Here is a 13,267-nt window from a genome sequence, read left to right as displayed (position 1 = left end):
ACAACTGATTTGGCCACAGCCCAAAACTGCAACAGCGACGCATCCAACAGGGACCAGCGACCTCTGAAGCCTCAGAGGACTGTCCTGCATCTAAAGGACCAAGAAGCTCCTGAAAACAGCGGCCCTGTTCAACAAACTACAACTTTCTGCAACAAAGAAGCAACTTTAAAGACCCCATGTTTCCCGCCGGAAGCGTGAGACTTTCCACTCTGCACCCGACACCCCCGGCTCGACCTGTGGAAAACAAACACCTCGGGGAGGACTCCCCGGCGACTGCGAGCCTGTGAGTTGCCGGAGTTGACCCCCCCCCAAGCCCCACAGCGACGCCTGCAGAGGAAATCCAGAGGCTCCCCCTGACTGCGACTGCCTGTAACAAGGGACCCGATGCCTGGAACCAACACTGCACCCGCAGCCCCCAGGACCTGAAGGAACCGAACTCCAGTTCAGGAGCGACCCCCAGGTGACCCTCGGCCTAGCCCAGGTGGTGGCTGCCCCGAGGAGCCCCCCTTGTGCCTGCCTGCATAGTTGAAGAGACCCCCGGGTCTCCCCATTAATTCCAATTCAAAACCTGACGTCTGTTTGCACTCAGCACCCGGCCGCCCCTGTGCCGCTGAGGGTGTACTTTCTGTGCCTGCTTGTGTCCCCCCCGATGCCCTACAAAACCCCCCTGGTCTGCCCTCCGAGGATGCGGGTACTTACCTGCTGGCAGACTGGAACCGGGGCACCCCTGTTTCCATTGAAGCCTATGTGTTTTGGGCACCTATTTGACCTCTGCACCTGACCGGCCCTGAGCTGCTGGTGTGGTAACTTTGGGGTTGCCTTGAACCCCCAACGGTGGGCTATCTTGGACCCAACTTTGAACCCTGTAAGTGTTTTACTTACCTGTGAACTTAACAATTACTTACTTCCCCCAGGAACTGTTGATTTTTGCACTGTGCCCACTTTTAAAATAGCTTATTGCCATTTTTGTCAAAACTGTACATGCTATTGTGATTATTCAAAGTTCCTAGAATACCTGAGTGAAATACCTTTCATTTGAAGTGTTACTTGTAAATCCTGAACCTGTGGTTTTTAAAATAAACTAAGAAAATATATTTGTCTATATAAAAGCCTATTTGCCTGGAGTAAGTCTTTGAGTGTGTGTTCCTCATTTATTATAGTGTGTGTACAACAAATGCTTAACACTACCCTCTGATATGCCTACTGCTCGACCACACTACCACAAAATAGAGCATTAGAATTATCTCTTTTTGCCACTACCTTACCTCTAAGGGTAACCCTTGGACTCTGTGCACACTATTTCTTACTTTGAAATGGTGTAAACAGAGCCAACTTCCTACAAAGAGCAACACATTTTGTCAGTTTCTCCTATTGTAGCCCTAGATGGCAAAATTTCCCAGGAGTTGGGGATGACCTGAAGTGTTTGATTTACACAATTCCAATGCACACCAGGTCCTTATCTTTCCCTTTCCTCCTTTTTAAACAGTAATTAATATTTCATTGTTCACATTTCATTGGTATATTCAATTACAATTATTGATTTCCAATCTGTTTTTTTTGTTTGCACAGCCCAAAATGCAAGCCCAATTTGAAGAGCTGATTTTTAACTTCAAATCAGAGCATCATGTATATTCTTCCTTCAAGGAATCTGTGGAGAAGCCTGGCGGGTGAGTGTGGCTTTTTTTTTCTTTTTTTTTTCTGCAAATCTGTGTTGGACTTTGAGAAGCACTTCTAAGATCCTGCCAGAAGAGATGATCAAGCACAAAAAATAGATTAACATTATTGCTTTTTTTTTTTTTTTGCTGAACATTGTATTTGTTCTAGTTTTGTAAGTATCAAACAGAATGAGTGCATAAGCATATAAAATAAACAAAATTAGCATGTAGACATCCCTTCTATCCTTAGTTTTTATTAAAAAGGAGGGGGAAAGAGCATTTTTCTCAGCAAAATGTAGCAATGATTAAAAAAAAGTAATTTTTATATAAAAGGAAATATTGTGCTTTTTGTTGATTCCATATGTATGTGGTTACGTTGATCATTTTGGGTGTCAGTGTGTGAATGGATGGAAGGAAGAGTTGGTGTATATGGGAATTCCTTTTAAAAATATTTTGATGTCAGAATACAGATAGACTAGAGTAATATGATACAATAATTAGAATATGACAACATACCTAATACCGGACACCATACACGCTTTATTTTTACACCACCTCCATCTCCACTAACCACTTCTTCGTTTCAGGTTTAACTTTCCTTTTAATGTTCCACACATTTAGTAGTCGCCTCTCTGCCATAATCAGTGCTCTTTTTAGACATAGGGACCATTTGCATTGCATCTTATGAATTTCTCCAGTGTCATGGAATTAAATAAGCGGAGCAATAAGGAATAATACAGCCCCAAAACAAAGTATTACCTATTCGAAAATGGTTCACACAAAGTACATTTCTTGTATCCTCGTGCCCAGCAATTAATTTTCTTTCATCTATCTAAATGATGCATAGTTAAAGACGCCCAATGATATTGAATTAAACATCTTCTGTTATGTGTATTGCAGGTTAAGGCTCAATCTGAAGCAATAGATACTACAAAAATGACCCACGTCTGTTTTGTGAATTCATAACCCAATCCTACAGACCAGTCCATACACTAGTTTTACCAATACCTTCACAATCCCTGAAGAAAGGCAAAGCAATTTTTGTGATTAAAAAAAAGTATCTGTTCTTTACATATGTTTGTGTGTGTGTGTGTATGTATATATATATATATATATATATGTTTGATGGCATGTGTAGCTGCAGATACACACGCTGTGCATAGTCCTGCCATCTAGTGTTGGGCTCGGAGTGTTACAAGTTGTTTTTCTTCGAAGAAGTGTTTTCGAGTCACAGGATCGAGTGACTCCTCCTCTTCGGCTCCATTGCGCATGGGCATCGACTCCATGTTAGATTGTTTTCTTTCCACCATCGGGTTTGGACGTGTTTCTTTTCGCTCCAGTAGTTCAAGTCGGAAAAGTTCTAAAAACTCTTTAATTTGTCGGTATTGTTTCGATCGCGTATCACCTCTCATCGACACTTCGGTACTGTCGGATCCAACTTCTTTACTCGCCCTTCGGGGCACCCGCGCCCAACTCGGGCCTGGTCAGGCTGACCGCATGGAAGCTTCATGGACCGGACCTCATTTTGCTTCTGTCCTCGGTGCCACACCAAGTTTCCATATACAGACCAACATCTCATCTGTAATCTCAGTCTCTCTCCAGACCATCGAGAGGATACTTGTGAGGCCTGCAGATCCTTCAGTTCGAAGAATACTCTACGAGACAGAAGAGCACGAAGGTTGGCAATGGCGTTGAAAAGCACTGAACGTCTCGACGTAGAGGAAGAGGAGATCATCCACACCGCAGTCTCTGTCCGAGGGTCCCATTTCCGAGCAGGAGCCGAGGAGGACAGACAGGTCACTGCAGGACAGCATGTAAGTACGCCTGCCCCTGTCCAATCCAGGCCCAAACATAATGCCTTGGGAATGCCACTGCCAGAATGCCATGGCTCCATCCGCAAAAAGACTTCCGGTGACCAAGCAACAACTTCGGCACCGAGAAAGGCCACCCACCGAAGCCTTCGGACTTGAGCTGAAGCACTGGCTCCGAAACAGGCAAACACCGACCCTTCGAGTTGAAGCCTCGAAAATGGCTTTCGGAGCCGAGGCCAGCATCCACTCCCGGCCTTCCAATCCCGAGAAAACTGGCTTTGGAGCCGGAAAGACCCAGTTACACAGAGGAGCATGGACTTTTGAAACAACTTAAAGAAAGCCATAACTTTTCGGAGGAACTCACCCAGATGGAGGACATTGATGAAAGGCAGGCCAGAATTCACATTCATAAAGACACTGGCAAGATCATAACTGCACCTCCTCTGAAGCCTAAGAGGAAGCTGGCCTTTCAAGAACAATTGGGCACTGATCAGCCACCGGCTAAAGTGCCAAGGCCTAAGCAAAGATCTCCACCTCCACAATTTTCACCTTCTCAGTCTCCTCCTCATTCTCCTCTCCTGCTTGTTTCTCCACCTACTACTCCTGCACCTGCACAGTCTCCGTACATTCTGTAGATTCACAACAGGACAATGTGGATCCATGGGATCTCTATGACCTAGATCCCATTCTGGATAACAGCCCAGACTGCTGTCCTTCCAAACCATCACCACCGGAAGATAGCACTGGATACACTCAAATTCTGGCTAGGGCGGCATCATACCACATTGTCGCCATGCACACCGAGCCCTTTGAGGATGATTTTCTTTTTAGTACATTATCCTCCACACACACACTACCTACCAGTCCCTTCCCATGCTTCCAGGCATGTTAAAGCACGCACATCAAATATTTCAAGAGCCAGTCAAAGCCAGGATCATCACTCCCAGAGTGGAGAACAAATATAAACCACCTCCCTCTGACCCGGCATTCATTACTCAACAACTGCCTCCTGATTCTGTAGTTGTAAGTTCAGCTAGGAAAAGGGCCAACTCATTCATCTGGTAATGCACCACCACCGGACAAGGAGAGCAGGAAATTAGATGCTGCTGGCAAAAGAGTAACATCGCAAGCAGCCAATCAATGGAGGATAGCCAACTCCCAAGCGCTATTGGCTAGGTATGATAGGGCCCACTGGGACGAGATGAAAGATGTCATCCAGCATCTCCCCAAAGACCAACAAAAAAGGGCACAGCAAATAGTCGAGGAAGGGCAGGCTATTACTAAGAACCAAATTAAAGCAGCCCTAGATTCAGCAGACACCGCAGCTAGGGCAATCAATACTGCTGTTACTATTCGGAGACACGCATGGCTTCGGTCGTCAGGGTTTAAGCCCGAAATTCAGCAGGCTGTCCTTAATATGCCATTCAATCAAAAACAGCTTTTTGGCCCTAAAGTTGATACGTCCATTGAAAAGATGAAAAAAGACTCAGACACCGCTAAAGCCATGGGTGCTCTGTATACCACGCAATACAGAGGTTAATTTCAGAAACCTCAATACAGGGGTGGTTTTAGAGCGCAAATACCTGAGGCATCCACCTCACAATCCAAATCATCTTACCAGCCTCAATACCAACGAGGTGGGGTTATAGGAAATTTTTAAAAGCCAATTCCCCAGAGGTAGGGGAAAATATCAGCCAACAAAACAAGCCTCACAGCCAAAACAGTCACTCTCTCCATCTCTTCCCAAATCATACCTCACCTGTGGGAGGAAGACTGCAAACGTTCCACAACAATTTGATACCCATTACAACACACAACTGGGTATTGTTTATTATTCGCAATGGTTATTGCATAGAATTGGCACAAATTCCCCCAGATATACCTCCAAAACCACACAAACTCTCCTCCCAACACATCTCCATGTTGCAAGAAGAAGTACAATCACTATTACTCAAACAAGACAGAGAGCTTGTACCACAAAATCAGTAAGGAACAGGGGTTTACTCCCTGTACTTCCTTATTCCCAAAAAAGATGGAAACTTGAGACCAATATTAGATCTCAGAACTCTCAATCTTTACATCCTATCAGAACACTTTCACATGGTAACACTACAGGATGTAGTCCCACTGCTACAACAGCAAGATTTCATGGCAACATTCGACCTCAAGGATGAGTATTTTCACATACTCCATCCAGCGCACAGAAAATATCTCTGGTTTGTAATACAGGGAAAACATTACCAGTTCAAAGTGTTACCCTTTGGGATAACAACAGCTCCCAGAGTATTTTCAAAATGCCTGGCGGTAGTTGCGGCCTACCTAAGAAGGCAGCACATTCATGTCTTTCCATATCTGGATGATTGGCTAATAAAATTAAACGGTCATACACAGTGTCAAAACCATACACATTATGTAATACAAACCCTACACACTCTAGGGTTCTCTATAAACTACCAAACATCCCACCTGCAACCTGCACAAATTCAACAGTATTTAGGAGCCACACTAAATACGCAAACATCACTTGCAAGCCCAAGTACACAGAGTGCAAGCATTCCACAATGTATTAGCACACATCCAATCAAATCAACAGTACACAGTCAAATTTGTAATGAAACTGTTGGGCATGATGGCATCATGCATCCCCATTGTCCCAAATGCAAGATTAAACATGCAGCCTTTTCAACAGTGCCTTCCACAACAATGGTCGCAGGCACACGGTCAACTTCAAGATCTAGTGTTGATAGACCACCAAACACGCATATCACTTCAGTGGTGGAATTCCACAAATCTAAACAAAGGGTGCCCATTTCAAGACCCTGTGCCTCAGACCATACTTACAACAGATGCATCAATGATTGGGTGGGGAGCACACCTCAACAATCACAACATTCAAGGACAATGGGACACCAAACACAAACAACTTCACTTAAATCACCTAGAATTGCTAGCCGTATTCCTAGCACTGAAAGCCTTTCAGTCTCTTCTCATTCACAAACGCATTCTTATCAAGACTAACAACATGACTACAATGTATTACCTAAACAAACGAGGGACCCACTCATCGCAACTGTCCCTTCTAGCACAAAAGATTTGGCATTGGGCAATACATAACAACATTCACCTGGTAGCACAATACATTCCAGGGATACACAACCAATTGGCAGATGTTCTCAGCCGAGATCATCAACAAACACACGAGTGTGAAATTCATCCCCAAGTGCTTCAGACAGACGTTCATCACTGGGGAACCCCAGACATAGACCTATTCGCCACCAGCGAAAACGCAAGATGCCAAAACTTTGCATCCAGGTTCCCACATCCTCTATCCAAGGGCAATGCTGTATGGATCAACTGGTCAGGGATATTTGCTTACACTTTTCGCCCTCTCCCACTCATTCCATTTCTAGTCAACAAACTGCGTCAAAACAAACTTGATCTCATACTTATAGCACCAACGTGGGCACATCAGCCCTGGTACACCACATTGCTAGACCTGTCAGTGGTACCACACATCAAACAACCAAACAGACCAGACCTGTTGACACAAAACAAACAACAGATCACACACCCCAATCCAGCAATGCTCAATCTGGCAATCTGGCTCCTGAAATCCTAGAGTTCGGATATCTAAATCTTCCACCAGAATGTATGGAAGTGATTAAACAGGCAAGAAAACCTACCACCAGGCAGTGTTATGCAAAGAAATAGAAAATATTTGTTTTCTAATGTCAAGCAAAACACATAAAGCCCTTAGACGCAACCATACAAGACATTGTAGGCTATTTACTACAACTACAAAAAGCAAATTTAGCTTTTTCATCCATTAAGATACATCTCACTGCAATTTCTGCTTGTTTGCAAAATAAACAAACCAAATCTCTATTTAGAATGCCTGTCATCAAAGCTTTCATGGTGGGTCTAAAACGAATCATACCTCCAAGAACGCCACCAGTACCCTCATGGAATCTTAACATTGTACTTACACGACTTATGGGTCCACCCTTTGAACCCATGCACTCCTGTCAGATTCAATGCCTAACTAGGAAAGTAGCATTTCTAGTGGCAATCACTTCATTATGAAGAGTTAGTGAAATACAAGCATTCACTATTGAACAACCCTTTATACAAGTACACAAACATAAGGTTGTACTTCGCACAAACCCTAAATTTCTACTTAGTCATCTCACCGTTTCATTTAAACCAAATAGTGGAACTTCCAGTCTTCTTCCCACAGCCAGACTCAGTGGCAGAAAGAGCACTACATACATTAGATATTAAGAGAGCTTTAATGTATTACATCGACAGAACAAAATCATTTAGAAAAACGAAACAATTGTTTATCGCATTCCAAAAACCCAATACTGGTAATCCTATATCAAAACAAGGCATAGCCAGGTGGATAGTGAAATGTATCCAAACTTGTTCCCTAAAGGCTAAAAGATAACTGTTAATTACGCCAAAAGCACATTCCACTAGGAAAAAAGGAACAATAATGGCATTTCTAGGAAATATACCAATGACAGAAATTTGTAAAGCAGCCACTTGGTCGACACCTCATACATTTACCAAGCATTACTGTGTAGATGTGTTTGCAACACAACAGGCCACAGTAGGACAGGCTGTACTAAGAACACTATTTCAAACAACTTCAACTCCTACAGGCTGACCACCGCTTAGGGGAGGATTACTGCTTTGTAGTCTATGCATAGCATGTGTATCTGCAGCTACACATGCCATTGAATGGAAAATATCACTTACCCAGTATACATCTGTTTGTGGCATGTTCCGCTGCAGATTCACATGCGCCCTCCCTCCTCCCCAGGAGCCTGTAGCCGCTTAAGTTACATTTAACATTTGTACATATGTATATACATCTATATTCCATTGCATGGACATCCCTTTTTTTACACTCTATCCCTCCTACCTTTCCCTCTGCTGGAAAACAGTCTAAGTTGGAGCCGATGCCAATGCGCAATGGAGCCGAAAAGGAGGAGTCACTCGGTCCCGTGACTCGAAAAGACTTCTTTGAAGAAAAACAACTTGTAACACTCCGAGCCCAACACTAGATGGCAGGACCTGTGCATAGCATGTGAATCTGCAGCGGAACATGCCACGAACAGATGTACACTGGGTAAGTGACATTTTCCATATATATGTATGTATGTAGAGAGAGAGAGGTCTGCATGTGTGCTCGTAGCATTTGTGTGCTTGGCATACTCCTGTTGTCTAGTTTTGGGCTCAGATGTTTGCAAGTTGTTTTGGTAGTAGAAGTCTCTTGGGTCACAAGATATGGTGTGATGACTCTGCTTTGACACTGACTACATGTTTTTCCCAACTTCTGGTTTGCACATACGCCGAGTGGGCTCAGAGTTTCCTGTGTCCAAACCACATTGGTCGATGGGCCTGTTTGTTCACCTTTCATTCCCGTTGTGTTTGATTTGACCAAACTCCAATACCTTTGTCTCCCTGACGCTGAAGACCATTGCCCATGGCAGGCACCTCTGGTTATCAAGGGTCTTGAGACCCTTGGGGGCCAAGAACTGGCTTAGTCCTACCTCACAAAAGAATCCTGCTGGATAATGAAATGGACGCCCTTTAAGAATGGCCCTTGCTGCTACTGGAAATATCCCTGGGCAGACCAACATGGGGTGTGCAATCTCAGCCTGTGCTCTGACCATAACAATACCTCCTGTACTCACCTTTTGATCCAAGAAGACTCTCCAGTATTGAGGGGAAAGATGCTAGGCACACAGGAGGATGCTGCAGCAAGACATCTCAGACATGATGGACATCTTGGTGAAGAGGATCCCTTTGATGCCATAGAACAGGAATAGGCCAGCCCATGCAGGCTCCAGCCTGCACAACCGGCACCCAGTTCAGAGATGGTGTTGGACAGTGAGTCAGGCAACCACGTCAAACTGGTGCAGAGGACCTTGCCAAGCATGAATGCCATTCCCAAAGCCCTGAGTATACCTTTGACAGCAAAGTCCCACTTCACTGATTGAGGATATACAAGAAGTCCTACTCCTACTCCCCAGGAAGTCTGGTATTGAGCTCCAAGCACGAACACAGAGACAAGGTTAGCCAAAGGCCTCTGCTGTCTTCAGCCTCTAGTCGGCACTGGCAGAATGCTTCGGAGCTGAGCAAGTCTTTGGCCAAAGGCATCGACACCCATCAGCTGTGGACCCTGAGCTACTTCAAGGGTGCCAAAACCTTAGTCATTGGAGAAGCTGAACTCAAAGCCTCCATCAATACCCGAAGACAAGGACATCAAGGCTCCAGTCTTGGAAAGGCTCCAACAGAAATGGATGCCATTAAAAATCACCTTATTATCCACCCACTCACAGTTTCCACAGCTGCCTCCTCTGGACCCTCACCCTTGGTAGAAGGTACTGGCCTTTAAATGGGAGAGCCAGGCACTGAAGAAGCCCAAGGACAGAGCTACCATTCTTCTTCTAGTGCTGCACAGCTCACCACCATGACTCTCTCCTCCTCTACCACCACCACGCCCATGCACTCGACCACCACTGCCTCCACCAGAGGCAGCAGAGGGTTCCCCTAGGTAACCCCAACTTCTAACATTACCCAATCAGTTCCTCAACCCCTGATGATCCAGTGGCCTATAGCAAGGCCATTCAGAGGACTGCAGCCTTCCACAAGGTTGGCATGCATGTTATTCAGGAGTAGGATGACTTCTCTTTAATCTGAGCATACTGTCCAATTCCTCCCACACTCAGTGATGTGCTAAAATTGACTCCTGATCATTTCATGGGGCCTGTCAAGGCTAGGCTAATCACCCCAACAGCCTGTAGGTGCACACATGACAATTCAGCAGGTGTCATAAGAAATGTTCCCTCTAATTTTTTTCCACTGTGTGCGGCAGTGTAAGGTCTCTGTGCGCAGCAGCCAAGGATAAGTGTGCCAAGAAATTGAGCATTCACGCAAGCGCAGCGCATAACTACCAAGATCTTTGGCATCTGCCTCCCCATAGCTTTGTTTTACCACTAAAGAAAAAAAGGGATATTTGTATAAACATTGCTCCATGTAATAGGGCATTAAAGCAATTTTGTGACCTGGTGGCACACGCCAAGGACATGGCCTGTTGAGTGTCACCCATACCCCCCAAACAGAAATCAGGTGGTTGAACCATTATGAAACTTTAATGAATACTCTCAGTGTGCTACAGAGGGCCATGCACATCAAACAGAGCACGTTGTACAATTAGTTAACATTTACCGTTTGATGAACACACTACTGATAAATGCCATATGGCTGCTGCCAAGAGACAGACTGAGAAATGTTCTTACCCAAGCCACATATGGACTGTAGGAGGAGCTGCATCAGAGTTTAGACAAGTCAGGTGCCGACACTAGATACGTGACATGTTTGCTTCTCTCGCTGGTCCTTACCATTCTTCCAGTGCTGGTAAACTCAATCTAAGTCAACTTTCCCATTTGAGAGGTAGGCCTTTGTCCTCATCAGCATATCTAGGTGACTCTCCTCTAGTCTGTTTCTTAATTTAGACTTGATTGCGTTCATGAGGCTGAATCCTCTTTCACAGTCTGCACTTGAAGCCTGAAAAGTTGCACAGACATCAACAAGCTGAGATACAACACTATGCTGTGCAGCATTCCGCAAAGTGAAATTCACCATGTCTTGAAAGGTCCTAAACAATCCGTCTTTTACATGTCTGCCACCACATATTTATAGTCTCTGTAGTGCTGAACAACATCAGCAGGTGTGTCACAATCACCCAGGACCAAGACCTTCTTATACTTTTCAAAAAGTATTTCTACATTCTCAGTCCCAAAATCAAACTGCAATTGTGTTGCTACTGCATGGAAATCAAAACTTGTCCATTCCTTTAGTTCATCTTCTGGGAACATTCTTTCCATGTGCTCACAAAGAAGTTTAATGAAAGAGAACATCGGCTCTCTATCATACTCTCGGTCTTCTCTATACAAAGTCATCAGTTCTCTTACTGTGTTGCTCCAAAAGACAGTGTCGCCCAAGTACTGTTCCTTTATATGGCCAATTTTTCCTCTTGCATACTGTACAGCTTCAACAGTAGTCAGAGTTTTTCTGAAACAACTTGCACAAAGATGCAAGTTCACCCAGAATGTAATTCAGTGCTTCAAAGGAAATATGGTCGTTTGAGTCAGATAGTTTTTTGTAGCAATATTTAGCAATTGGGTCATTCTCCTCAATTCTTTCATGATCAAGGTATTTGAGAGCAACCTCATAATTACACAAGAGTGCACCAACAGTAAAATGCCTTGAAAGCCACCACACTTCATTGAGTGGCAGAAAGGAGACCGCTTCACATTCACTGACCAAACCAATTTCGTCCAGCTTGGACTTCCTTACAGGGGAGCGGGAGAACACAGTGTAGATAGTCCTCAGTAATGTTTCCATTTCCCTGATCATCTGCACTTTTTTCCAGGCATCGACTCCCAAATCTTCTTTGTGCGCAACACAGTGCTGCTCAACTAGATGGGGAATGAATTGTTTGAGGTGGGTAGCAACACCATTGTTCTTTCCCAGCATCACTGATGCACCATCTGATGTAAACATGACCATTTTCATAAGGTCCAGTTTATTGGCAGTGTAGAACTCTTTTACAGCTATAGTGATAGCCTCTGCATTGCATGTACTCAGAGTTACAATTCCCACAAACACTGTTTTGTGCTCTGTTGATCTTATAGATCGGAACTTGAAGTAGAGGATGAGCATTTTTGTAAATTAAATATCTGTACTCTCATCAATTATCAATGTTTGATACCGAGCACTGCGAAGTTCTGCCATGAAGTCAGAGCGTATCACGCTGTTGATGGCCTCCAAAAACTCAAAGGCGTAGTTCTTGTTCCTCCAGCTGTCTGGTATCTTCACATACAATGCGACGTGGTCATGGATGTCTTGAACAGATAACATTGAAGTGTTCATTTTGACTGCTTTGAGCACATTGTTGATGAGAATCTTTATCTCTTCAGGCAGGGATCTTTGGCGTTCAACCACTTCTATTCTGTTTGCTCGGTCACTGGCGGTTTCCATCAGCATGGTGCGCACTCCAAAACCCAGCCTGGCAGCTGTACTTTTATTTCTTAGGGTCACCAAAGCAGATCCATGAACTTTGCTACATAGATGGCGTTTCAAGGAGTCCAGCTTCCAGCCATCACTCCATTTCTTCCCAGTATAAAAGTCACCTGCAATCTTGGCTTCTGCACATACTTTGCAAATCAGGCCTACTTCTGGATTGTATAGAAATGGCTCTCCCAGTTGTACCCAAACCTTGCTCCTTGACTTCTGTGTCTGTCTCAGTCTCCATAATTTCTTTCAGCCATTCTTCTTTAAACACAAGACAGCATTTCTTCCTTTGTGGTGAAGCACTGCTCTCTGCAGAAGTCACAGCTTTGTGCTTGAACATTTTGGTGGCAATCAGTCTAAGCCTACTATGCTGCAAAGCCTGCAAAAAAAGAGGAGCATTATTTAAAGTGAGGAACATTATTAAAAGTTGGTTCTTATGCTATGAATGCAATCTACAAGACAAGTCTGAGCTATCTCTTGAAAAATGTAGCAAGTAATTACCTGGGCTTTTTTGTTTGTTCTCACACATGCCTGTAGATGTAACACTGTCTACGATGTCTGCAATAGAAGAAAAAAATGGTTAAGGCACATGTTCAAATGTTTCAAATGTACTACAAGGAAAAACTACAAAAGAATTAGCTGGTCTTTCCACTTGTAGTCATGTCTGCCTTTTCTAACATATGGTTAGCACTGTCTAAGAAGCCTGCAAAATAA

The 13,267-nt window shown here is 44.1% G+C and overlaps 1 protein-coding gene across 1 annotated transcript in view; it reads left to right on the top strand.

The window, feature by feature from the left end:
* The window catches only part of CDK5RAP2 (CDK5 regulatory subunit associated protein 2), a 687,227-nt gene that overhangs the window by 362,938 nt on the left and 311,022 nt on the right, over window positions 1-13,267 (top strand). The window contains exon 17 of the mRNA XM_069241280.1: window positions 1,570-1,667. Coding sequence (XP_069097381.1) covers window positions 1,570-1,667 — 98 coding nt within the window. The remainder of the gene's footprint in view (window positions 1-1,569; window positions 1,668-13,267) is intronic.

This window comes from Pleurodeles waltl, chromosome 6, assembly GCF_031143425.1.
Source record: "Pleurodeles waltl isolate 20211129_DDA chromosome 6, aPleWal1.hap1.20221129, whole genome shotgun sequence".
In the NCBI taxonomy this organism is placed as follows: Eukaryota; Metazoa; Chordata; class Amphibia; order Caudata; family Salamandridae; genus Pleurodeles; species Pleurodeles waltl.
The sequence above is the reverse complement of the archived record's forward strand: the minus strand, read 5'-3'. Positions and strand labels throughout refer to the sequence as shown.